Below are 24,403 nucleotides of genomic sequence, written 5' to 3' on the forward strand. Positions count from 1 at the left end.
CCATCCTCAAGCCATTGCCACAACGGCACCAGGCCATTTTAACGATCAGTTCCGATAATCTGGATCATTGACCATTTTTCACTCAACGCCTAGAACACCTCGTAACCATGGCCGACAAGCTGCATGAGGTATACGACCAACGCGTCATCGCAGACCGAAAGCGAAACCCTTGGAATAATCACCGCCTAATTGGAAAACGCAATTTCTCCCCTTACATCTACAGTCGCGCACTTCACAGCTCGAATCAACACCATCCACACACAAAATCGAGGCGACAACCGTTAGTGGTAGTGAAAACGCTCGCATTTCCGAAGCAACTCAGCTATACACGCTCTTGCGAATGTTGGTATCACCGACGGTTTGGCGTCCGAGCGAAACATTGCACGGATCCCTGTTCGTACAAAACTGCCGGCCTAATTCCCTCGTCGCCATCCAGTGTGTGACACCAAAAACATTTGCCGCCTACTCGTTAAATCCACCACCCCATTCTTAATGGATATAGGCGCCAACGTGTCAGTTTTTTTCCGTCCTCAGCTTGCTCCGTCACCAAGCCCCTGACAAGATATAAACTTTTTGTAGCCAATAGGACCACCATGGCACCATCAACACCTACCGTACCAAGTTGCTGTCCCCAGACCTAGGCTTTTGCAGGAACTTCGTGTGGCAGTTCCTCCTGTGTGACATCAACCAGCCCATCACATACACATGGAATTGATCGGTCCCCTTCCTACACATGTTAAGATACACACGTACGCACTTACGCTCATCGACCGCTTCACTGCTTGGTGAGAAGTTATTCCCATACGACCATCGTCGTATCTTTTATAGTTTCGGAGATCCCCATAATAAACATTCTTATCTTCGATACGGTGTATATCATAGGTGTCGTTACATAAATATTTTAGATATGTGCTTAAAAAAAGGACAGCGAAATGGTTCACTTTATCACAGCCGTCTATAATTACAAGCCATGCTGAAAAGTTTGGCAACGTTGTTCGAAAGTCAATCGGTGGGCCGATGTAAGTTTTAATGGCGTCTTGTTGCTCTTGAAAAATGGCATTTTCCTCTCTCCTGTGTTTCGCCTTGGCGGTTTTAATATAGAAGTAAGATACTTAGGCAGCTTACAATTGTGCATATATATTATTTATTTACAAAAATGGATAATAACATTTTTATTTGACTTTAAAATTCGGAACGCTGTAAATTGGTAACTGCACCATAATGTGTTTTCCATCGAGATCTCCGAAATTGGTGAACTTCTGTCGAAAGAGGCCGAGGTGAAGCACACGCTTGAGCACTTCATTTCGGTAAAAGAACAGTAAATCGCTGCGCATCAGCGAGGTTATATCAACGACCAGGTGTGATTCGGAATGGCAGACTTTAAACCAGTCGCTACTCCAGTGGGTCTAGGTACGAAGCTTTTAAAGAGGGGAGCCCCGTAGACTTCAAATTCCCGTACCATGAACTCTTGGGAATAAGTTGAAAGGTTCCTTCAGAAAATCGATTTGACATGTCTGTGCTAGAATACCTGAAATACAAACTAATTGTATTTTTTCACGATAAACACTTACTGTACTTACGTACCAGGTAGTGTGTAGGTCATATTTGAGCTTGTACAGGTACTTTGAACAAATACAAGTGCTTGTAAAGGGTCCAGTAAGGAGTAGCCTGCTTTAGAGGTTATGACAACAAATCGATATATTTCGTTTAGCAACTTACCTGAATAATAATTTCTGGTCATTCCGTACGGAGTAACACAAATTGTCGCAATTTCGCTCTGTTAAGACAGGTAAATTGGAATATTACACCCAAAACACATATAAAATACACCCAAAATCTGTCAAGTTGAATTAGGAAATCGGCCTACCATGCAGTGTTGCCATAATTCTCAGCACGGCTTGTAATTATAGACGGCTGTGACTTTAGTGTTATTGTTAGGTAAGTTCACTTTGGGCAAACGTAACAAAATTGCCTGGAGATAAGCACACGGTAAGCTCAGACAAAGTAGAGGTGGGCCGGGCTGAATATCTGGGCTCTTGTTAACAAGCAAAAGGGTAAAGTAGTAATCCGGATAGGCGCCACTTAGTCTTCAGTAAATGTCAAAAGAGAGGGGAAAACACTTACCAAAAGGGGGAACAAGGCAGACTAAGCAGACCTTCCACGTGCATTCATTTCATCAAACTTTGAATTAACGCCATGTCTTCGAACTTGAAACAGAATGTTGATCGTTCGCACAAACTTGGCGAACAAATACAGGTACGATTCTGCACGCGAAAACAACGTTCCTCGTACACTACAATACGTAAATGTATCTCGCTTATGTCTTACCTCCAGGAGCGACAACCACATCCACGCGCGCGCCCAGCATCGCTCCGCGCCAAGAATTTAGGATTGGCAAAGCTCTTGATCGCTCCGCACCAAGAACGATGCAAACTTTGCGTGTGACCACTTCCACGTTCGAACTTGGTCTGTTTGTAGGAGTGTACACTCCAAGTTCGATGAAATGAATGCACGGGGAAGGCCTGCTGAGGTCCTTGTTCTGGTCTTGCTAAACTAAAGCATAGTTGTGTAGTATGATGTCATTCACAAGCTGCGACCTTGTGTGGGTGTTGATTGTGATGCGATTTCCTTGACTGCCTAGGACCCAGGTCTACCTTAGCGCAAATTAAAATGGCGTATATATCCAGGTAACAGTAGAGCTGGGGGTATAGGGTTGGGAATCGCTGATTTAAGGCTGGGATTGCCTGAAAAGAGAAGTACCCATAGTAAAGGACAAAGTTTTTTTCGTTAGAATGTGCTGGTACCTAATAATGAATAGCGTAACTACAGCAGTTTTCTATACAAATATTTAAATCATTATACTCTCTTTAAGTGGACCCCAAACAACACAGAGGGAGCTTTAAAAAAAATGCAATTTGATTTGCATAACCACACGACAAGAAAATACAAAACACAAACGCAAGGTCGTTCACGGCTCCTTACAGACTGCTAGGTTAACAAAATTATAATTAGCGCTCTACCACAAATAACTTGAGGAGAATAATGAACCGTTGTAACGTAACGTATGAAGTAAAAATCGCGTAATTATTGGCATGGGAGACTTTCAAAATTAAGATCTCTTGATCCTTCACTTAATGGTAAAACGCCGACATTTCAAAGAAAACACCTTTGGAAATTCAATTCTTTTTCATTGTTACCATTGAATAAAGAGGTTTTTATTCAATGTCATTACGAAGTGTGTTTGTTATACTGATAACGATCCTAGTGCCTATTCAAATAACAGGTAACGAAGACTTTGTAACTAACGAAATGTTATTACAGTAGAGACGCGTTTTGACTTTTAGGACTTGGAAAAAGTTCAACCATATTTTCGTTTTTTTGTATTTTTCTCTGAAACGGTAGGGAAATTTCGAATTAGAACAAGCAAAAGCTTTTATGGAGAATGCATTTTTGTCAAAAAGTATAGTAAGTTTTTCTTCTTGTAAAGTCAATCCGGGGACATACGGTATAACAATTTTTTTAAAATTTTTTTGCCGTTTATACCTAAATATACATTTGTTCCCCATGTCTTACATTCGAGGGATGGTCTTTTGTAAATTAGTTTTTTACTGAAGTTAATAGTTGTTTACAAAGATATTTAATAATAAATGACACATTATTATGGCCCCTTTTTTCCCTCTACAAGATGCTACTTTTAAATTTGAAGTTTGACGTTTCGTCTCCGGTTAACTTCATCAACTTTGTTTCTTATGGAAGTAATTTTTACTTTTTGTGTCATTTGATAGAGAATTTTTTTCTGATTTCAAAAATGTACACATCAATTTTTTTAATGCTTGTAAAATATCTTTTTTGCCTTTGTCTTAAATAACGTACGTAAGTAGTTTCTTGCGTTTTTACGAATTAACGTTATTTCTTATTAAAAATAGATGATGTTACCATCAAGGGTAACTTTGTCAAATGTAAACTACCTCTACCTATCTCTTACAGTTCCCGAGATCCCCATGGTGGCCTTTGAATTTGAATCACCCTGTATAGGTCAATTATTACACATTACACTAAACTGACTAAACTAATACTAATATGTAATAGGTACTATCATTGAATAAAGAGCTTTATTCAATGGAACTACTTAAGTTCAAAAAATTTAATTTGCAACAAGGTATGGATTATAAATTACGGTATTTTAATCTGCAATCAGCAAAGATAAAGAATAGGGAAGAAGGTCAAACCAATCGCATTACAAATAAACACCCACACAAGGTCGCATCTTGCCAGACATCAACAACAATATACAACAGCCCTTTGTTCTAAAAATTACGTAAAATTTTGATATTTGTTGTAAAGGAATGTTACATGTTACCTATCCCCATTTCTATTATTTATTTCATAAAACGATAGGTAGAGGAGGTACCTTTTGCAATGAATAGGAAAGAGAAACCAAATAAATGTCGAAGCAAGTAGTTGACAAAATAAAAATACACCAGTGAACGATCTTTTTCTTGCTGTCAGCAAATTCTATTACACGCACGCTCTGTTCAACCTTGAAAGAGAATCGCTAAATGATTTAGCATAGGCAACTTACATAGCCTGCTAGTTTTTTTTTGCTCGTAAATTTTTGGTCTTTTATTATCCCCATTACACAGTTACTAGTACTAGCCTAGTTAAAAAGTAAGAACAACTCCATCGCAAGATAAAAGCGCTTACCTATTTCATATCTTTATCGTATTTTTTACTGACTTCCTAAAACTCTTGGTGGCACCCTCTGTGACAAAGAAGCTACACTGTTGACCGCGATATTAGTCACAGCTGCGTAGTTTATTTCCATTTCTCCAGTTTACATGCCCATTTTTCAGAACTTCATTCACCACTTTTTTTATGAAAACTTTTGAGCTTCACATGAATTGCCAAAATATAGATAAGTATTCACGCTACTGATCCCATACACCCGTATTGCTTAAATTGCTCCCTAATTTTTGCAATTAATTCCTAAACTATGAACTCTTTTGACGCATGTTTTCTGGATTTTTTAAACATATATTAATGGACAAAATATCAGTTTATATTTTTATTTATATTTATATTTATATCTAATGCATATTTTTCCGATCATATACACCCCTTGCTTATGGAATGGTGAATGAAGTTCAGAGGCAATGCACGCCCCATTGAATTACATGTGCATCACCAGTTGCCTATACTCTCTAAATCCAAACCTTAAAATACTTTAGAAATAAATGTGGCGTTTGTTTTTTCGGCCATTGGCATAATATGGAACCGACTTGGTAAATTTGTAAGGGCAAGAAAAGTAATTAATGGAACATGCCATACTAAGTAAATTGTCAAACACAAGAAGGTTATTTTCATACTATATATCGCATGCAGTAGGATGTAATATCATAAATTAATTGCTCACTCTTTGATTGCTCTCATTGCGAACTTATTACATTTCACATATCTCGTTGAGAAACAAATGAAGGATTAAACAGCAATGCCGACTTACTGCATAGATAGTAAAGCCATTACGTTTTACAATGACCCAGTCTCAGTCTTGGATTTTGCGTGTTTCTACTGTATTCGAATTTACCGCTCATGATTTAGTAAGTTTTTGTTTTCGGAAAATGAAGCCAGATCTTATACATATTTTACTCGTAGCAATGTAGCATCATATAATGCTGAGTATACAGGGTGGTGCCTAGCGCGACGCAGCATAAGGATTTCAATGGTAATTCCTTTATAGTCAATTACTAGCTCCCCTAATTATTTTAGAGCAAAAGTCTAAACAGGATTTTTTCGGAGAAAAAAATACTGCATCTGTTCATACTATTGCTCATAATTTTCCGTTTTTCAAAACCGTAGAAATCGACAAAATAAAAAGGTTCATTTTACAATAAATCAGATATGCCTTGGAATTAACTAAAAAAACAGCGATAACTTTTCATTATTTGCCTTTGATGTATACTAAATTTATACTTTTTATAAATTAGTTAATCATCAAAATGTTTATCATGTATTTAACTGAAGAGAAAGAGGAATAATGTTAAAGTTGTTTTATGCCCGCCAAGTAATAACGATTTCAAGCAGTACCACAGTAGACAGAATGGTGAGCAAGTTTCAAAGAACAGGAACAGTGTTAAATCCCTGCAAGTGCAATAATGTTCAAAATGTCCGTCAAAACCATAAGGAAAACGACAATATATATTCATCGTTTCAGGCTTCGGCTGCAGCAGCGGAAAATCCGAATATATGTTTAAGAGCAATTCTTCCTCAAATCAATTTCTTTTTCTTCGATTATGTACTCTGGTTCCGGAAAATAATACAAAATAGTATCTGATGCAGATGCAGCATTACAATCTCTAAAAAAAACATTACCTCAATACCTCATAGACGCTGTTTCTTGCGTCGCGTCGGATAGTTGTAACAGAATTAAATATGAAAATTGTTCGACGTCAAACAACGATAACTTAGATGCGATGCGCTTGTAGTTTATTAAAAGATTCCAAAGCATCACTGATTTATACAAATGTAATTTTTTATTTTGTGGTTTTCTACGGTTAGTCCAGGAAATAGAGACTGAAAATGGACCATTTCCTGCAAAACGAGAAGTAGTTACAACTACTGAACTGAAGTGAGACAATTTTTTAATTTCAAAAGTATATTAGATATACTATATTTTTTATATAGTATATAGTAGTATATTATATTTTTTTCTAAAGTGAACCATTAAAAAGACATGATTGAAAAACTAAGAAACCAACCAAATTTCAGGGGCTTTGGGGGTGGTACGGAGGAAGCACAAGGGGTGGGAGGTCGAAAACTTAGATTCTTAACCACCAGATGACTGTCTATGACATGCAAAAGAAATTGGAACTACTTCTCATTTTGCAAGTTAAAACCCTCTATTCCCTGGACTAGGTTTTGAAAAACAGAAAATTATAAGTAATCGTATGAACAGATGCAGTATTTTTTTCTCTAAAAAAACGTATTTAGACTTTTGCTCTGAAATAATTAGGGGAACTAATAATTGGTGAGTAACAAACAGTCAAGGAGACTGATGCAAATTGGTCGATTTGGGGAATTTGAAGTGAAAGTAGTTTGTTGTTCTATGGTGAAAGTCAAGCCGCATGAAACGTCTCTAGACTAAGGGTGTTATTTACTGCCGTCATTTTTTAAATTGCAGTGAAGAAGAAATACTAGACGGTCTTAAGGATGAGAATGTTGTAATAATAGAAGTGTAAGGCATGAGTGCTAGAGGAAGACTGGTTTATTTGTTGCGTGTACACTGGTACTACAATACATGCATACATGTCAGGTTGCCTATACTACAAATGTGATTGCTGTGAAAAGGATTAAGAGGAAAGTCAGTGGAAATCTTGTAGACACTCCTAACATTATACTTACGTTCAATTCTACCGTATTACCTACGAAAATAGATGCAGCTTTCTATGTTTTAAGAGTGAGGCCGTATATCCCTCCACCCATAGCATTATATTATGCTCCACCGATGCGCTGTTACAGAAATTTGGACATACTACTGTAAAGTGTCAGAGTCCTCAAGTATGTGTATGTGGAAAACCGCCGCTGTATAAACTGTAAAGGAAATCACCCTGCAAACTCCAGGTCATGTGAAATGTACCTATAAACAAGAGCTGCAAATTCAAGAAATCAAAGTTACACGGAGGGTAACTTACCCGGAAGCAAGACGATTGGTAGTACCGTAACGACCAATAATTTGTATGCTAATGTTGCTATGCACAATGGTGGCTCGACACAACAAAACATTATCCCGTCTCAGGTACAGTTGGTGGCTGAAATCAGAAAGATTATTAGGGAAGAAATGAAGGAACTTACCTCAGAGATGATCGCACACGTGAAACAGTCTCTATCGCGGCCTGCTGACGATAGAGTAGAATTTTGTCTTCCGGTACCCATAGATGACGAATCTCTGTCGCGAGGGAGTAGAATTTCGTCTTCCGATACCCATGGATGCCGAATCCAGGGGTGCAAAACGCAAACCCTCTCTGACGTCATCCGCGACCTCAAGCATTGAGTCCGTAGATGAAGGGCCTAGAAGAGGCAAAAAGCGGTAAAAAGAAAAAGGGGTGGCCCAAGGGTAAACCCCGAGGGCCTGGGTTACCATCTAGTAAGTGATAGAATCTGTGATAAAACCTATGATATTTTTTGATCGATGTCTGTATTTATTTATTTACTTAATTGTTTAGTATCGTTGCTCAATGTCGTGTATTTGTATTTGTCCCCATATACACTAAATGTTATTTATTTTATACCGCTGTGCATCGCTCTCCAAGAGACTCACCTAAAACCTAGAAGCAAATTTTCCATGAACGGTTTTGAGATCATACGGAAAGACTTTCGATCACCAGGAAGGGCCTGCGGTGGAGTGGCTATTGCCATAAGGAGAGGCACTCCATACAAGCGAATTAGAATCGACACAGATTACCAGATTGTGGCTGTAAAACTCGATCTTAACAACAGCTTTACGCTTTGCAACGTATATCTTCCAAACACAAATTATGACGTAGTAGAAATAGGAAGAATTATCGACCAGCTTCCAGCACCGTTCATTTTTGTCGGAGACTTTAACTCTCACCACTCGCGGTAAAGAGCTCTTGGAACTGCTAGAAAGCAAAGATCTCAGTATCTTAAACGAGAACGCATCGACTTTCTTTGACGTCCGATCGGGCACTTTCGACTCGATCGACTTGTCTATATGCACGCCGACCATGCACACCTACCTCAAATGGGAGGTGGAGAGCGATCTTTTCAACAGCGACCACTATCCAATCGTTATCACGATCGGAGGTGGAAACTTTCCCATTAGGACAGTGTCTAAGTTCAAGCTATGGCAAGCTGATTGGAAAGCTTTCTCTGAAAAACTCGTTCCTCCCGACGAGGGAAACCCAAATGTAAAATCACTTACCGACTCCATCTTGAAAGCGGCGGAAGAATGCATCCCAAGATCGAGGTCCTGTGTCATCAAACGCAGGGTTCCGTGGTGGACACCTGAAATAAAACAAAAAATAAATGTTAAAAAACAGGCCTTGAGGCAATTTAAACGTCGTCCTAGTAACGAAAACTTGGTCGAGTTTAAAAAGAAGAGAGCAGTGTCGACGAGCGATTCTCAATGCCCAAAGAACGTCTTGGCAGCGTTACGTGTCTACTATCACACCGGACGCTACATCGAATGAGGTATGGGGGAAGATCGGGGCCATATCTGGTCGATCTCGTCTCGTACCAGGCATCCCAATTTCCTTCGCGGTACTGACGACACGATATTGGAGAATCCGCAAGATGGTATCCACAATGAGATGCTTCGTCATTGCACCGATGACCTGAAAAGGATCATATTAAAATATTATAACGTTTGCTGGCAAACACATACTTACCCCCGGGAATGGAAAAAGGCCATTGTGGTCCCGATTCCGAAGCCGGGAAAGGACCCACTCTTCTCGAAGAACTACCGCCCAATCAGCCTGACGTCGTGTTTGGGAAAGCTGCTCGAAAAAATGGTTAACGTGCGACTCCAGTTTTACTTGGAGAGTAGCGGAGTGCTGGTACCATATCAGGCCGGGTTTCGCAAGGAGCGATCGACGACTGACCATCTTGTCGGGCTCGGCGATAATATCCTGCGGGCATTCGACGAGCGCAAACACCTGGTAGCAACTCTCTTCGACATTAGAGGCGCGTACGACATGACCTGGCGACACGGAATTATAGAAAAGATGCACAAATACGATCTACGTGGAAACTTACCCAAATTTGTCCGGTCGTTCCTCGAGGGACGAAGTTTTACCGTTAGGATTGGCGACGTTTACTCCAAAGAACGCGTCTTGGAGAACGGTGTCCCGCAGGGTTCGACGTTGAATTGTTCGCTTTTCGCAATAGCGATAAACGAGATTACACGAGGTGTCACGCACGAGATCGATAAACGCCTGTACGTGGACGACCTAATGATAGCTTGCGCGAATGAAACTGTCGGTGGTGCGACGCGCAAACTCCAAGACGCGATCGACTCCATATCTACGAACACGAAGGAAGTGGGTTTCGAGCTGTCAGAAGAAAAAACTAAGGCATTACATTTTTGTCGGCTTCGCAGGCCACACTACGATCCTGTACTATACCTGAATGGCCGAATGATAGTTGTGCCCCAGGAGGTCAGATTTTTAGGTCTGGTTTTCGATAGCGAGCTGAGGTGGAAACGACATGTCGAAGGGCTGGTAACGTCTTGTCGAAAATTGTTAAACATTATCAGAGTACTCGCACATCACAAGTGGGGAGCCGATCCAAAAACGCTTCTTGACGTTTATAAGGCTCTGATACTTTCAAAGCTCGACTACGGCTGTAACGTCCACTCCACCTGTAGTAAAACTCAGCTCAAGGAACTTGATGAAGTTCAGAATCTCGCGATTCGATACTCACTTGGAGCTTTTCCAACAAGTCCGACTGATGCCCTCCACGTCGAGGCAAACGTTCACCCGCTGGCTCTGCGAAGAAAGCAGATCATCACTCAGTATTGTCTGAACATATCGCTGCAGGAAAACCATCCAAACCACCAAATACTTACAGATAGAACAAGAACTGCGCGATTAAGAGCATGTAGACCGTTAGGCATACGATCTGGAGAGGTATAGGTATTGGATGAACTGGGATTGGGCGAGACTGATTTCGCAGACTCGACGAAAAGATCAAGACGGTCGATTGTGATGAGTCAGTTGATGGAGAAATGGAGGGAAGCGTGGACGGAGACGGAAACTAGGCTTAGAAGGGTCAAACCAAGCCCAGGTCCGCTGTTCCACATGAAGGTGGGACGATATAACCATACCAAACTATACAGGCTGAGGATAGGGCACACTGCTCTCACACATGGATACTTGCTGAAAGGTGAGAATGCTCCAGTATGTGAGAGATGTAATGTAGCATTGACGGTGGAACATATACTCTGTACTTGCGTGAAGTTTGATGTTCAGCGTGCCACCTTTAAGATTAACAGGAACTGGGCCGAAAATTTTAAGGGAAGGGAAGAGTGTGAGAGGACAATTACCTACATGCGGTGCATTGGAATGCTTGATAAACTATAGATGATCGTCAAAAATAAAAATAATGAAAATGGTGGTAATGGTGAGGATAGTAATAATAATGAATGTTTTGTTAAAATTTTAATATCTATATTATGGTTGTTTTGTATATTGATGTGATCTGGTTTAATTGTTTGTTGTGCATATTTACTATAAAGTTCAATTTAAAAATTAGTTTTCTGCAAACTATAGGCTAATGGCCGCAGTAGCCGACGCCTCAGGTGGGGTTATAGGGGAGTCCCACACTATTCCGGGTTCCCAGCCGGAGTGTGCGTAATGCATTTTCCCACCTGTCCAAAAAAAAAAATTGGCTATAAAGAAATTACCATTGAAATCCCTATGCTGCGTTGCCCTAGGCACCACCCGGTATAATGTATGATCTAAGGCCTCTAAGGGCAACATATCGCAAGGCGCTACAAGGTACCTACAGTGTACAGTGTGAGTGCAAAATTCTATTTGGCGTAATTCAAAAGAATACCAATAGTCTAAGCATTTGAATTTCGAAAGTTGGAAAAGCATTCCCCCCTTTAAGAAACCGCCCCGTTCGTCCCTGCCTACTGAAAAAACCAAAATCTATACATTTACTCTGACCTCCTACAGGGTCGCGAGTTCTTTTTGCCTTATGAACGAACGAGAGCGGTATATTCGAGATAGTGACTGCCGAGTACCGTGGTCCTGTATATGTTTCTGCGCCATCTATAGACGAACCGCTGAACTAACGTTTAGCTTTCGATGTAAATATAGTGCGAAACACCTCTAGGGACACTATAGGCAAGGCACAGACAACATATACTACAGACGGTCAATCTTAAGGCTGATTCTCACTATACATAACGTTTCCATACCATATCCATTCCATAACCATTCCGTAAATTATTATAAGCTACGAAATTGACCTTTAAGTGATATGTGCGTAAGACATTCAGTCGCGCGCTAATACACATTCGCCTTCCATATGTGAACGGAAAGGAGAATGTGTATTAGCGCGCGGCTGAATGTCTTACGCACATATCACTTAAAGCAAAGATCATACTACACTAGATAGACAGCGCTGTATAAATTTTAGACTCTCATAATTCGTCCCGCCAAATAAGTCGACTGCGTCCTCCAGCGGCTATGTTTTTATGAGAATAGTACAAACTACCTGGCGGGGTAAGAAGACGCGCGAAATGGCAAAGCACAGTTATTTTTAGAATAAAGGGCTATTGTATGGGATATCGGTGTCATTCTTAAGCGCAACCTTGTGTGGGTGTTATAGATGTTTTTATCTGGTTACCTTACTGTAAATTAAAATACCGAATACTCACATCTTGTTTTAAATTAAATTTTTTATCGTAACACAACGAAGTGAGGTAAAGCTTATGTGCTCGTGTTTCCATCTGTCCGTCCGTCCGTCCATCCGTTCCATCGAGATCTCGGCCCCTGGGCCACCTAGAGACTTCGGGTTTACGCTAATTGATAGCCGTTATGGTCTATATTTGCCCATTTCGATCAGTTTCGTATTTTCCATATTTTGCGCAGACTGTGCAATGCCAACTTTCATACTTATGGAGATATTTCTTTGAAATTTTAACCACAGACGCTTCTAGTTCCGACTCACTTTAGCTGGACACAATTTTATTATGTAGGAGGCTAAGCGGGATATCTCGTTTATCCCAATCATAAAATGCTTAATTACAACAAATCTAAATTAGATAAATGTGTGGTTACAATGTAAATATGCCTGGATAAGTAGGTGCATATTATCACAGATTTATAGTATATTTAAATCTGTGATATTATATTTGAAGATTTGCTAAAGTATCGTAGATAGGTACGTGAAACTAAAAGTTTTCAGAAATTATGCTAAGAAAAAAGACGCTTTTGCAATTATTAATTTAATCCGAAAATCTGGAAAATGTATTGGTTAGCGCTGGTTAAAAAAAAGCAAAGGGAATATTGTGTACAACTTTCAAATTATTTCTTTCATTGTAACGTCCTGACTGTAATAGAATCTACCTCGTCTTGAATGACGCCCACTTACAAATGTAATTTTATCCCAATGATAGTGAGGAGTGTTCAGTAGGTCATGTTTATGTGTCTCGTGTTTAGACAATAATCACTCTTTGTATTTATGATATGATTCGAACTCGTACGAAGACGGCTTCGGATGAATCAGTTACGTTCTTAACTTTGAAAGCCCCCTATAAATATTTTTATGGAACTACTTAAACGCGAAACAACTCTTGCATATACGCTGGCTATCTATTGCTTAAAGGTCAATTTCATAGATATAATAATTTACGGAATGGTTATGGAAAGGATATGGTATGGAAACGTTATGTATAGTGAGAATCAACCTTTAAGGGGAAAAAGCACGCCAAGTTTTGTTTCAAATGTCCCCTTATTTAAAAACCTGCTATCCCTCTATTTTGCTCCATCTATTAGCGCATACAACAATGTGTTGGTTCTTCTACAGATTTCTTATTTTGGAATGGTTTTGCAAATTGTCTAGGGAAAGAAGTATTGATACTTTATTTTTAGAAAGCTGTCCCACTCTCGCAAGAAATCCCCATATTTACATCTGGGCGAAGTGCTGATAATCTTTGCAGGTACACATACAAAGCAAATATCACTTCATATTCGCAATTACGTATTACTCGTTGTCTTTGGGTGCATAAGAAACGATATAACTTGCACCACTTTTCGAATTCTCGAAAAAAGTGTAATCTCCGTGTTTGTTTATATTTATATACCTACTTGTCTCTCCGTTTGTGGAATAAATCTTGCAATCAGCAATTTAACTTCATTTTACTTGGATAAAGAAAACCTAAACGTAAGCAAATTTTCGTATGAATATTTGCCTCATATGTAATAAATCCCATATGAGGTGTGCAATTATCGGTCAATTACAGCGGTAATTGCATTGCAGAAAACGAAAGAGCCCTGCGATAATTGCACCTGCATGGGAATACACTCAGGGCATAAAATAACATGTTAACTGGGTGACACTTGTGTCGCCCAGTGTTGAGATTTTGTCGCCCAGTGGCTATGGGTGGTGCCGGCAAATTTATATTTTTTAATAATTTAATAATTCACATTTTACATTTATCGGAATTTTAAAAGTATTTAAAAAATGACAGACATTGAGTAAATATTTTAGAATATTCTCAGTTTCCGTTTAGTAAACAAGCGAGTAACAATGGAACTGCGATTTCTGATTTTTTTTTTTTTTGAGTTGGATCCATCGTTCCTCGAAATGGGGGTTGAAATATATTATGTTATCAAAAATCTCTAAACCTTCCCCATATAGTTTTATTCGTTGAAGTTTTTTTTATTTTTAAAAAACTTCAACGAATAAAACTATATGGGGAAGGTTTAGAGATTTTTGATAACATAATATGCGATTTCTGACTTAAAATGAGTCGGGGAGAGTCGAGAGTCATTATTCATATACTTCTTTTGGGCCAAAAATCCCAACCGTACACGGTACAAGTGTAGAACACATGAGAAAAGGCGCGCAGTTTGAAAGTATGTCAGTAGCGCATGCGCAGCTAAGTCGACGCTAGCGCTCCGATTTTGCCGGCTTGCCGAATGCCGCCAGTCGAGAGTGCACTGTGTTGGGGGAATGTTGTCGGTCGACTCGACTCCAACTAACTGACCAGTGACTGACTAACGGATATTCCAGGTTAATTCTTCGTTATTAATAAGGTATTTTATAGTAGCCTACCTACATAGTACATGTAATCAATTATTTACTTATTAATTATTTACTTTTAAAACTAAACCTACGCCAACGCCAAGTTCTATTTCATTAAAAGACACGTAAAAATCTGTGATTTTCCCTTTAATTTGTGCAAACATTTTCCGGGGGGGCCCCGGACCCCCCTCTCTCCTGGGGGGTATCGCAGACCCCCCGGTGAGTACACTCAGTACAGGTCCTTGTCGCCCAGTGGAAATCCCTTAAAATATGCTCTGAATACACTTAACAATTTTATAAGTAGGTAAGGTGAGTGTAATGTTTATTCGGGAATTACACTCGTGCATCAAAATAAATCTGATAATTTTTAGCGCATTTTCCAACGAAGTTGCGTGCGCTATTGCAGCCACTTTCTCTGTCCGTCCGTCTGTCCGAGGCCTTAACTACTCCTACAGTTTTCAAGATATTTAGTTCGTTCTTTTTGCATTCGGTAGCGTATCGCTCTGGCACCTGAGTCAAAGAAAATATTGACGATTGAACTGCGCATGCGCAGGCTGCGCAATGTTAACTTTTTTATTTATTAATATATTTTGTTGAAATTTTAATCACAGATACTTGTAGTAAAGGCAAACATATCGCATATAGTCAAAATCAGATGTGCGCATGCGCAGACTGCGCAATGCAAACTTTCTTATTTATGGAGATATTTCTTTGAAATTTTAACCAAAGATACTTATAATAAAATCAAACGTATTGCATATTGTAAATATCAGATTAATAAGCGCAGTAAGTGTCAACTTCTTTATTTATGAAGATATTTCTTTAAAATTTTAACCATATATGCGTGTAGTAATGAAAAACTTAGCGCACATAGGTATGGCCTTTGGGGAAGTATTGATCAATTTATGGAAAATGCGCCGCAGTTACTTGCCTATAGGGCGAAAACCTTTTTACTTGTTTATTCAAGTATCTTATCAGTAAAAAACTGCATTCGGTTATTTTCATAATTTGTTAAAAGAGCATTTTGATGGACTTGTGCAATTACCTACGAAAATTGTCACAAAGCAAAGTTTTAATAGCGATCCTCGAGATGGTTTATAGCTTTGTATCTATTACTGTCTGCCGGTTTAGTGTGTTGTCACTTCACTCAACGAAACCATGTGTATTGTATGCAAAAAATCCCCTGAATCTGTAAATGGCAGTCTAGCTGACCGGAAACTCCGGGAACATATTGCTATACAGAAGAAAACGAAGAAAAAATGGGAAAATATCGTTTTTTTGCATTTGACTTCATTAGGTATCTCGTTAACTATTCCTCTTACGGAAAAAATGAAGAGAACGATTTGTTTAGAATCGATTTTTCTATCAGATAGGTACAGTTGGTATGATTTTTATTAAACAGAGTGCCAAGGGCCTATTATAAAGTTACTTTCTTGGTCTATTTCTGGGGTTTCCACTAAACTAATTCCACAGTCCGTCGATTTGCAAAACTCATCGGGACAACAGACAATTGTTGGAATAGGTTGTTTTACGGTTCCACCATCCATAAAAATATTGAAAACGCTCTGGGAGTCATCCAGTTTGAAAGACAAAGCATCGAGAAGGGCGTATCAACAAAAACAAATGTTAATTTTTGGGATTACTTTTTTTGTATTTTTCCAGAAAAAACAATAACATTTAAAAATGAACGGTTCTGTACCAACTGAAAATTCGATTCTAAACAAATTCATTTCTATGAGCTCGAGCAATAGTTGACGAGATAACTGCATTTTTCCATTTTTTCTTGGTTTTTTTGTGTATAGCAATATGTTCCGAGAACTTCCGGGCAGGGAACTACATAGAATACACTTGGTTTTGTTGTGTGAAATGCCAACATCCAGTTTAGAATACTTTTGGAGCTAATTTGACTGGACTATGTTGACCCTACACATTGACATAAAATAAAGTTCGTTAAGTGCTCCCTCGGCCCTCCCCTAATCAAAAAATTTTGTGATGGGGTATCATCACAGATACATATAGGTAAGGTAGGCAAGGCCGTGCGAGGGGGAGGGGCGAGGGGGAGGGGGGCCCAGGCCCTGGACGCCAAGTCTGGGGGGCGCTGAAGTCGCCCGTCGTCGCCTTAGTCGGGAGCGTCAAAGGCGTGAGTGAAAGATTTACCTCGAATTATATAAACGAATCCGTACATACTCTTGTTTCGTATTTTATAAACTCAGAATCAGTAAAAATTTAAAAATTAAAAACTGTCGCGTTTGTAAAGTCGGTAATTTCATGGAGTTAGGAAATCAAACAAAAGCGCCTGCATTTGCCATGTTTGATCTCAAATTGCCATGGCACCACTGATTTTCTTAAAAGCGCCAGTTTTTAGTTATCCAATTTCTTGGATTCAAAGTTCAGAAAATTAAAAGCTATAGTATGCATGGATTCGTAATTTTTTTCTCTACAAAAAACCTAAATAGACTTTCTCTCTAAAATAATTAGAGAAGTCAATAATCAGAAATGAAAAAATTACTATTGCAATTCCTATGGTGCGTTGTTCAAGTCACCACCCGGTATAATAGTATATTTATTATGGAAAAACAAAAATTGTTTATTATTCTAATAAAATCTTTTCTTGTCCAACCTCATAATTTTATATGTGGAGGGCAAATTTAGTTTCCCGCCCTTGTATAACCAACCCGCTCCATCAATTTTTTAAATGTTTAGAAAAGAGAAAAATGAAGAATTAAAATGTATCCTATTTCATGTAATTTATGATGTTATACAAGTGAGCACTTATCTTATCTAAGTAAAGGCCGGCGTTGAAGCCGAGGAAATAAGGTTTGAGCATTGAATAAAAAATTTTTTTATTCAATGGTTTGAGTATATGTATTTTAATTTTACAAAAATGACTCCATCTATTACACACTTTTACCACACACAACAGTTTTCTGTGCGTCTACCACATTTTACCACAATTTATTTCGACTGCTTCAAGGTAGACAACACACTAACCGTACACTATTAGGTGTTGCGTTTATTTCTATACAATTGCATTGACCGTCTGTAGTATGTTGCCTATGCTATAGGTAATGAAGAATTTTAGTAAAAATTTCCTTTAAGGCTGGACAGTACACCCGTTCCGTTGCCCGAAAATACTTGATCCACGATATCTTAATTCTGAGTGAAGATGAAGAAGGGGTCGAATATTCCTGTGAAAGGTGAATGCTTTAGCTAGACAATAACGCCGGGGTTTACTAAAATGCTTTAAAATAAGCTTTTTTTTTAAGGGCAACGTCGAGGGCTGTTAGGGTGTCATATTTTGGAAAAGAAAAAAGGAAATAAATTTTCCTGGCGTTATTGCCTAGATATTAAGTTTACGAACGTATCTTAATTTTGGAAATTGTTCCAACTTCATTTATAGATAAGTTATCTTGGAAAAACAACTTAAAAGTTTTCCTCAAAAGCGCGAAAAGATAGCTTCCGCCGCGTGGCTGGTTTTATACAGATAGAAAATATGCATTATAATTGGACTAAGTTTATGTTTTTACCATCGAACACAAATTAATATTATAAATAACCAAATTTGGGGATTGACAATAGGCAACTTTACATACTCCGTTCTGTATGTACTGTCCAGCCTTAAGTGACCATAAAATGACTAGAAACTTAAGCGTTATCTATGTAATGACCCGAAGGAAGAAGGCAATAACGAAATTCATGGAGATTTGATTTCATAAAAAATTAAAATTGCTCATTTTCAAAAATTTAATTAACCTATTTGTAGCTAATGTATATCGATGAAAATTCGTTACCTCCTGTGCTGGTCCGTGCTGATTAATATAAAAAAAGAATTAGGCTGATACAACAAACGGTTTTTAAAAATTGTACAAAAATCTAAAGGCTTGTTTGATCCCTAGCTACCACTCCGGCGGCGCGTTCTAGGCGCTCCCCGACTAAATAGCGCCATCTCAGAACAAGGGGACGCTAATGAACGTATGATTTTCTATTTTTACGGTTATTTAATGACAGCATATCCTGACCGAAATTAGCAATGCCAGTTTATCGTATTTGTTTGCAACTCTTGCGTTTCCTTATGATTATACATGGTGTGTATAATCAATGCTTATGGTATTAGTCAATGGCGCAACTAAAAACTAACATACATTGCAAATTGACACAATTGGTCCAACTTCCAGGAGCAACTTCAACCTAATGGCGATGGGTAGATAAGGAAAAAAGTACATGTTTAATTAGTAACATATGTGGTTTATTTAATTAAAATAGTATGGTATAATTCTATAAGTAGTCTTCCCATAAACAATTGCATCATCGCCTATCTGGCAGCATAAATCTGAATAATCTATAAGCTAGAATTTAATAAAATGCAACATTCTGTTCCTGGATACTTAGGTAACGAAAGATTATATTTACTCTCAAGTGACGGCGGAACAAACCGTCCTCCTAAATAATGGTATTTCCCATTAAACTTATTTGCACACAGCTTCGGTGCTGTTAAAGATATAAGTAACTCTGGTTTGACTCCACCTTCAGGAGGTTCTCCATTCTCCACATCCCATCCACTTGGAATATCAATACTGTAAAAATAGTTTCCTTTAAATTTAATAACTTGCAGCAAATGATTATTCCATTCCCGTCATTGTTAGGGATGGTTCATTTAGGATCGATCAACCCCAATTCAGTTGACTGGTGCAATTAAGAAATTAGATAATTTTTGATTTTTAACTACTTAATAAAAATTCTTCACTCATTCAGTCAACTGATCTGAAGGCTATTGTACGAGCTATTGTAGCTTCTATAAGTTAGACAAATGAGATTTCAACCCTCAATCAATAAAGAAGCAAAAAGGTTTTCGTGTATCGGTCGATTTATATAAATTGGATTTTACTCACCTAGCTACGGGTACCGTAGTAGTTTTCATTAATTCAATAATAGGCACAAATGCAGCACGTACAGGTGGTTTGAAACTAAATCCAAACAGAGCATCTACAATTAAACCATATTTATTTATTTCATTGGAAATGGGCAATTCTGACAACAAAGGAATATCCATTGCTTCACATTGGTGCGTTAGATTATTGTAAAGGTCTTTATCGGTACGTTTGGGATAATAAACCGAGACATTGTAATTGAATAGTTTTAAATGTCTTGCACATACTAAACCATCACCTCCATTATTTCCAGGGCCACAACAAACCAATACTGATTTGCAATTAATTTTTTCAGGCTTATAACATTGGGCTATCGCTGTTGCACAACTCAAGCCGGCCAATTCCATTAACTGATCGACACTGTATTTATACTCATTAAACAAATCCACGTCCACATTTATCGCCTCTTGTTGAGTTAGGTATTTAGGTGGCATATTGATCACTGATGATTTAGAGAGTGTCTGTAAAATCTATTTCATAGTTTAGAAATTGTATAGTTATGATATAAAATAAAATGTACCTGCCTTACCGCTGTCCGACAGCAATGTACTTGCATTTGCACTGATCAATATTATATAAAAAATAGCGGAAAGCAATTTTATCTCTAACCGCTACTGCATAACCACATAGCAACAATTTCAATAATAAGTATAATAATAGTATAACAATTAAAATTCAAAATAAACAAAGTTTGAGGTTAAAGATGGAAAAAACAATGTTTGGCAGTGGCGCACGGAACTACATTCAGAAAAAGGATAAACTGCGTAAAGGACGTTGCCATAGACGTACCCAATGCATATTTATTAGAAGTAGGCCAACGGCACAGTATATTGTATATTGTATAAAGTCTGTAAAATGAGTAAGTTTCGATTTCGGATTAGCGCTTAATTAACGCACGCCATCAGTTTATATATCTTTGTCGTTCTAACACATAATAATGTTGTGGTAGAAGGCAAGTGGGTAGCCAGTTTTGTCACCTCGGGTGGTGAACTAATAGCGTTTTCGATTGGCAAAATTCGTGCTGCACGAGTGCAATTTTTACGTTCTATTGGTAATTTTAGGGCAATTTTCTTGTTTCTTGCGTTGGAGAGTTTTTTGTTGTCATCTAGCGACAGCGAAGATGATGAACTAGCCATATAACTTCTACTTTACAAAAAGTTGCATTTACTCTTTAAAGTGAACGCCAAAAATTGGTTCTTTACAGGAATTTCAAATTTATATTCCTCATTGTTTATCATAAATAATAGTGAAATCGTTTCAGTCGTTTTTTAGAATACAGATTTGTCGATTACCTAAATCATTGTATAAATACAAATCTAAAATGAGGTTATGGACAAATGACAGCAAATATTTAAGAACATTTATGTTCCATTGAGAGCAATTTTCACATGGATTTCTTCAGTTTCTCGTGCAACACTCGTGCAGTGAGTTTTGCCAATCGAAAACGCTATAAGAAGGACGCTCTACGTTAAAGGAATTTTAAATGGAAATACATGCACCAAAAAGAGATATCAATAGGTAAGTCATGCTTTGGCGCGGCTCGGGAAACGTCCATTTAAAAACGCAATACAGTGACGTGGGTGCTCAAGCGGAGTAACGCCGTAACGGAGTTGCCCTACTTAAAATTTTGAGTTGTTAATGTTTATGAAATAAAAGTACAAACTGTACTGACGTATTAAAAACAAGTACAAATTGTGCAGACTTTCTTTTGTTGAGACCTTACATTAGGGTAGGTACCATAAAGAATAAAGTCATCCCCCCCCCCATTTTTGATATGTGGGAAGGGAGAAGGGGGTAGAAAACAGTTCCTTTCGTTGAGACCTTTAATTAAAATACCTTGAAAGATAAAATCAATAATCCCCCCCCCTCCAGACTGATTTCAAAAAGAATCGCGGAGGCGTTTGTATTATATTTATTACCTATTAAACCAATTACGTTCAATGTGATCGATTTCAGCAAATTCCGACTCGATATCCTCGACACAATTTTATTATGTAGGAGACTTAAGCGGGATCTCGTTTACTCCAATCACAAAATGTTTAATTACAACAAATCTAAATTGGAGGCGCTTTCTTTCGGCTACTTGGCAATCATGATTTCGAGATCGTGATTCGTAGGGTCACGTTTTACGAAAGAACGCGCGAATTCAAATCAAAGTATGGTTAAGTTTACGTAGTACACATTTGCATTCGAATTACGTATTTTGTGTTTGGATTATAAAAATAATTTAAATACAAGTGGAAGTACTTGCACGATTATGTTACAAATATTGACTAACCTATAACATTTGAGCAAAAATATCATATATGTATAAATATCCTTGCATTTATAGGTTAGGAATTTGTGATCATAAAACTTTTATGTTCAGTTTGTTCACGATTTTAGCAATCATGATCATAAGATCACACTTCAAAAGAACGTGATTTGACAATCCAAACGCGTTTTGATCATCGAAAGAAAGCGTCTTAGATGTATCGTAGGTACCTGAAACTAAAACTTTGACAAAATTATGCTAAGAAAAAAGACTTTTGCAAATATTAATTTCATCTGAAAAATTTGGAAAATGTATTGGTTGGCGTTAGTTAAAAAAATACAAAGGGAATGTGTAAAACCTCACAAATTATGTTTTTCATTTTAACGTCCTATCTGGAACAGGACCTATCTTTTCCTGAATGACGCCCACGTATACACATGTAATTTTATCATAATGAACGTGAAGAATGTTCAGTAGGTCATGTTAAAGTCACTAGATATAGAAAGTACCGCAATCATCCGCCATTTTTGGGCAAATTTGCTGCCAACTTAAAAAAATTGACAAATAAAATCTGAATAGCTGTAATTTTTTATAACCTAAGTTCATAGTACTGTCATGTTTTATAAAAATATATACAGATATCTCCAAACAGATGGAACAATCCCTAACATTAAAGTTACTAGAATCAGGTAACTTCCGCCATTTTTGGGCAAAAATCATACGTTCTCTCTCTAACACACGAGCCCAATGGATTGCGGTACTTTCTATATTTAGTGACTTTAGGTCATGTTTACGTGTCTCGTCTTTCGACAATAACCGCATTCTTTGTATTTATGATATGATTACAGCTGGACTGTGGTGCTAAGGGTCCCTGGTTCGAATCCGGGTTCGGGCATGGATATTTGTAAATGTATAGTGGGTGGGGTTGGTAGAGCAACCTTGGCTGAAACCCCGCCCACTCAAAAATAAAGGCAAAAAAAAGTAAAAATAAAATTCGAACTCGTACGAAGACGGCCTCGGATGAATTAGTTACGTTCTTAACTTTGAAAGCCCCCTATAATATTTTTATGGAACTACAACACGAAACATCTCTTGCATTAACGCTGGCTATCTAGTGTAGTATGATCTTTGGTAAAATTATATCCAACTTTAAGCAAAGAGTACTCTCTTTGGTTTGAGAATGCTGGGCTTATACAATCATTTTTTACCGTGGTTTTTGAAAATCTACATACATTACTCTAGAGTGACTATATAAAGGTTTTATTAGAAAGACAGTAATTACTACAATATTGCTAAAATAAGCGACACATTTTATTTTTTATTTTAAGGAATTGTTGAATTTTAAAGTACAGTCGCTGTAAAACTGCTCCTCTTCTTTGAATATTGAAAGTTTTGTCATTTAAAATCCAATATTGCGGCCAGGAGTCATTCTCAAAGACTCCATTAAACAGTTACATCAACCACAATGGCGGAAAGCAGCAGTAGTGCAGCTATTTATTTCTAGATGTCGCTTACCTATATGCATCATGCAACATAACTCATATGATTCATGTCATAACTAAAATCAATTATGACCTAGCCAATATAAATCTTTGGTGCAATAGGAATGGATTATGTCTGAACCCAGACAAAACTGTTGCCCTCTGCATATCAAATAGAATGAGGACAAATGAAATTAATTTAAACTGTCATATTTTAAAACTAAACGGTGCGGCAATTAAATGGGTAACACACACGAAAAACCTAGGGCTCATCTTAGACGAACACTTATCTTTTCAAAAGCATGTCGATAAAGCATATGGGCTGGGCTTCTCTAAATTAATAGTATATTGGAAGACAAGTGTTACAATGTGACCTATTGTAATACGACTATCTTGTGGCACGAGTGGCGTAGCGAAGCGGAGCCACGAGTGTCCACAAGATAGGGAGTATTACAATAAAGCATTGTAACACGTGTTTTTCATACTATTTTTTCTATTTCGGGGCTTTAATTTAATTAAAAAGTAATTATCAAAAACTACAGGAAACTTTAGAATTAATATGTCTTAAGGGCTTTCATTTAATTAAAAAGTAATTATCAAAAACTACAGGAAACTTTAGAATTAATATGTCTTAAGTTGGCAACACCATTTACGTTGACAAATTTTAAGTTGGTAGCGTAGATAAACACAACACTGACATTTGGAAACTTTAAATTCCGTGAATGTGCAATTTTTTACTCGTAGTAAATTTATTTATGGTGGATGTGTAAACTGCTGATTTGGAATGTATTAAGTTCTTCGTGTACCAAAAATCAAGGAAAACACATAAATTTTACGTACGTAATTTGATTTCACATCTGATGATTTGACGTTGACGTCTTGGCGAACTGCCAACTTAGAGATGAAAAGTTACCAAAAACAATGTTACAATGGAACTCATTGAAAACAGTTGCACAAAATTCTCATTG

General features: G+C 37.7%; 1 protein-coding gene and 2 long non-coding RNA genes across 5 annotated transcripts; all 3 read right to left on the bottom strand.

The window, feature by feature from the left end:
* Positions 1–7,579: 7,579 nt before the first annotated feature.
* On the bottom strand, positions 7,580–8,427 carry LOC116162883. Its single transcript, XR_004143635.1, has 3 exons — positions 7,849–8,427; positions 7,689–7,805; positions 7,580–7,633 (listed from the first exon to the last, which is right to left on the bottom strand). It is a non-coding gene; the product is annotated as an uncharacterized LOC116162883 (long non-coding RNA).
* Positions 8,428–8,855: 428 nt separating this feature from the next.
* LOC116162884 lies at positions 8,856–11,035 on the bottom strand. Of its 3 annotated transcripts, none has more exons than XR_004143636.1 (5): positions 10,438–11,035; positions 10,140–10,375; positions 9,772–10,067; positions 9,405–9,715; positions 8,856–9,350 (listed from the first exon to the last, which is right to left on the bottom strand). It is a non-coding gene; the product is annotated as an uncharacterized LOC116162884 (long non-coding RNA). The 3 variants fall into 3 exon arrangements; XR_004143638.1 differs by having other exon boundaries at positions 9,401–9,715; XR_004143637.1 differs by having other exon boundaries at positions 9,772–10,083.
* A 7,961-nt stretch (positions 11,036–18,996) lies between these two features.
* LOC116162882 (NAD(P)H-hydrate epimerase-like) lies at positions 18,997–20,436 on the bottom strand. Its single transcript, XM_031476642.1, has 3 exons — positions 20,221–20,436; positions 19,662–20,170; positions 18,997–19,346 (listed from the first exon to the last, which is right to left on the bottom strand). The coding sequence occupies exons 1-3, from the start codon at positions 20,254–20,256 to the stop codon at positions 19,112–19,114; spliced, it is 780 nt and encodes a 259-aa protein (XP_031332502.1). The 5' UTR covers positions 20,257–20,436; the 3' UTR covers positions 18,997–19,111.
* Positions 20,437–24,403: the final 3,967 nt, after the last annotated feature.

This window comes from Photinus pyralis, unplaced genomic scaffold (genome assembly GCF_008802855.1).
Source record: "Photinus pyralis isolate 1611_PpyrPB1 unplaced genomic scaffold, Ppyr1.3 Ppyr1.4_LG2, whole genome shotgun sequence".
NCBI lineage: Eukaryota > Metazoa > Arthropoda > Insecta > Coleoptera > Lampyridae > Photinus > Photinus pyralis.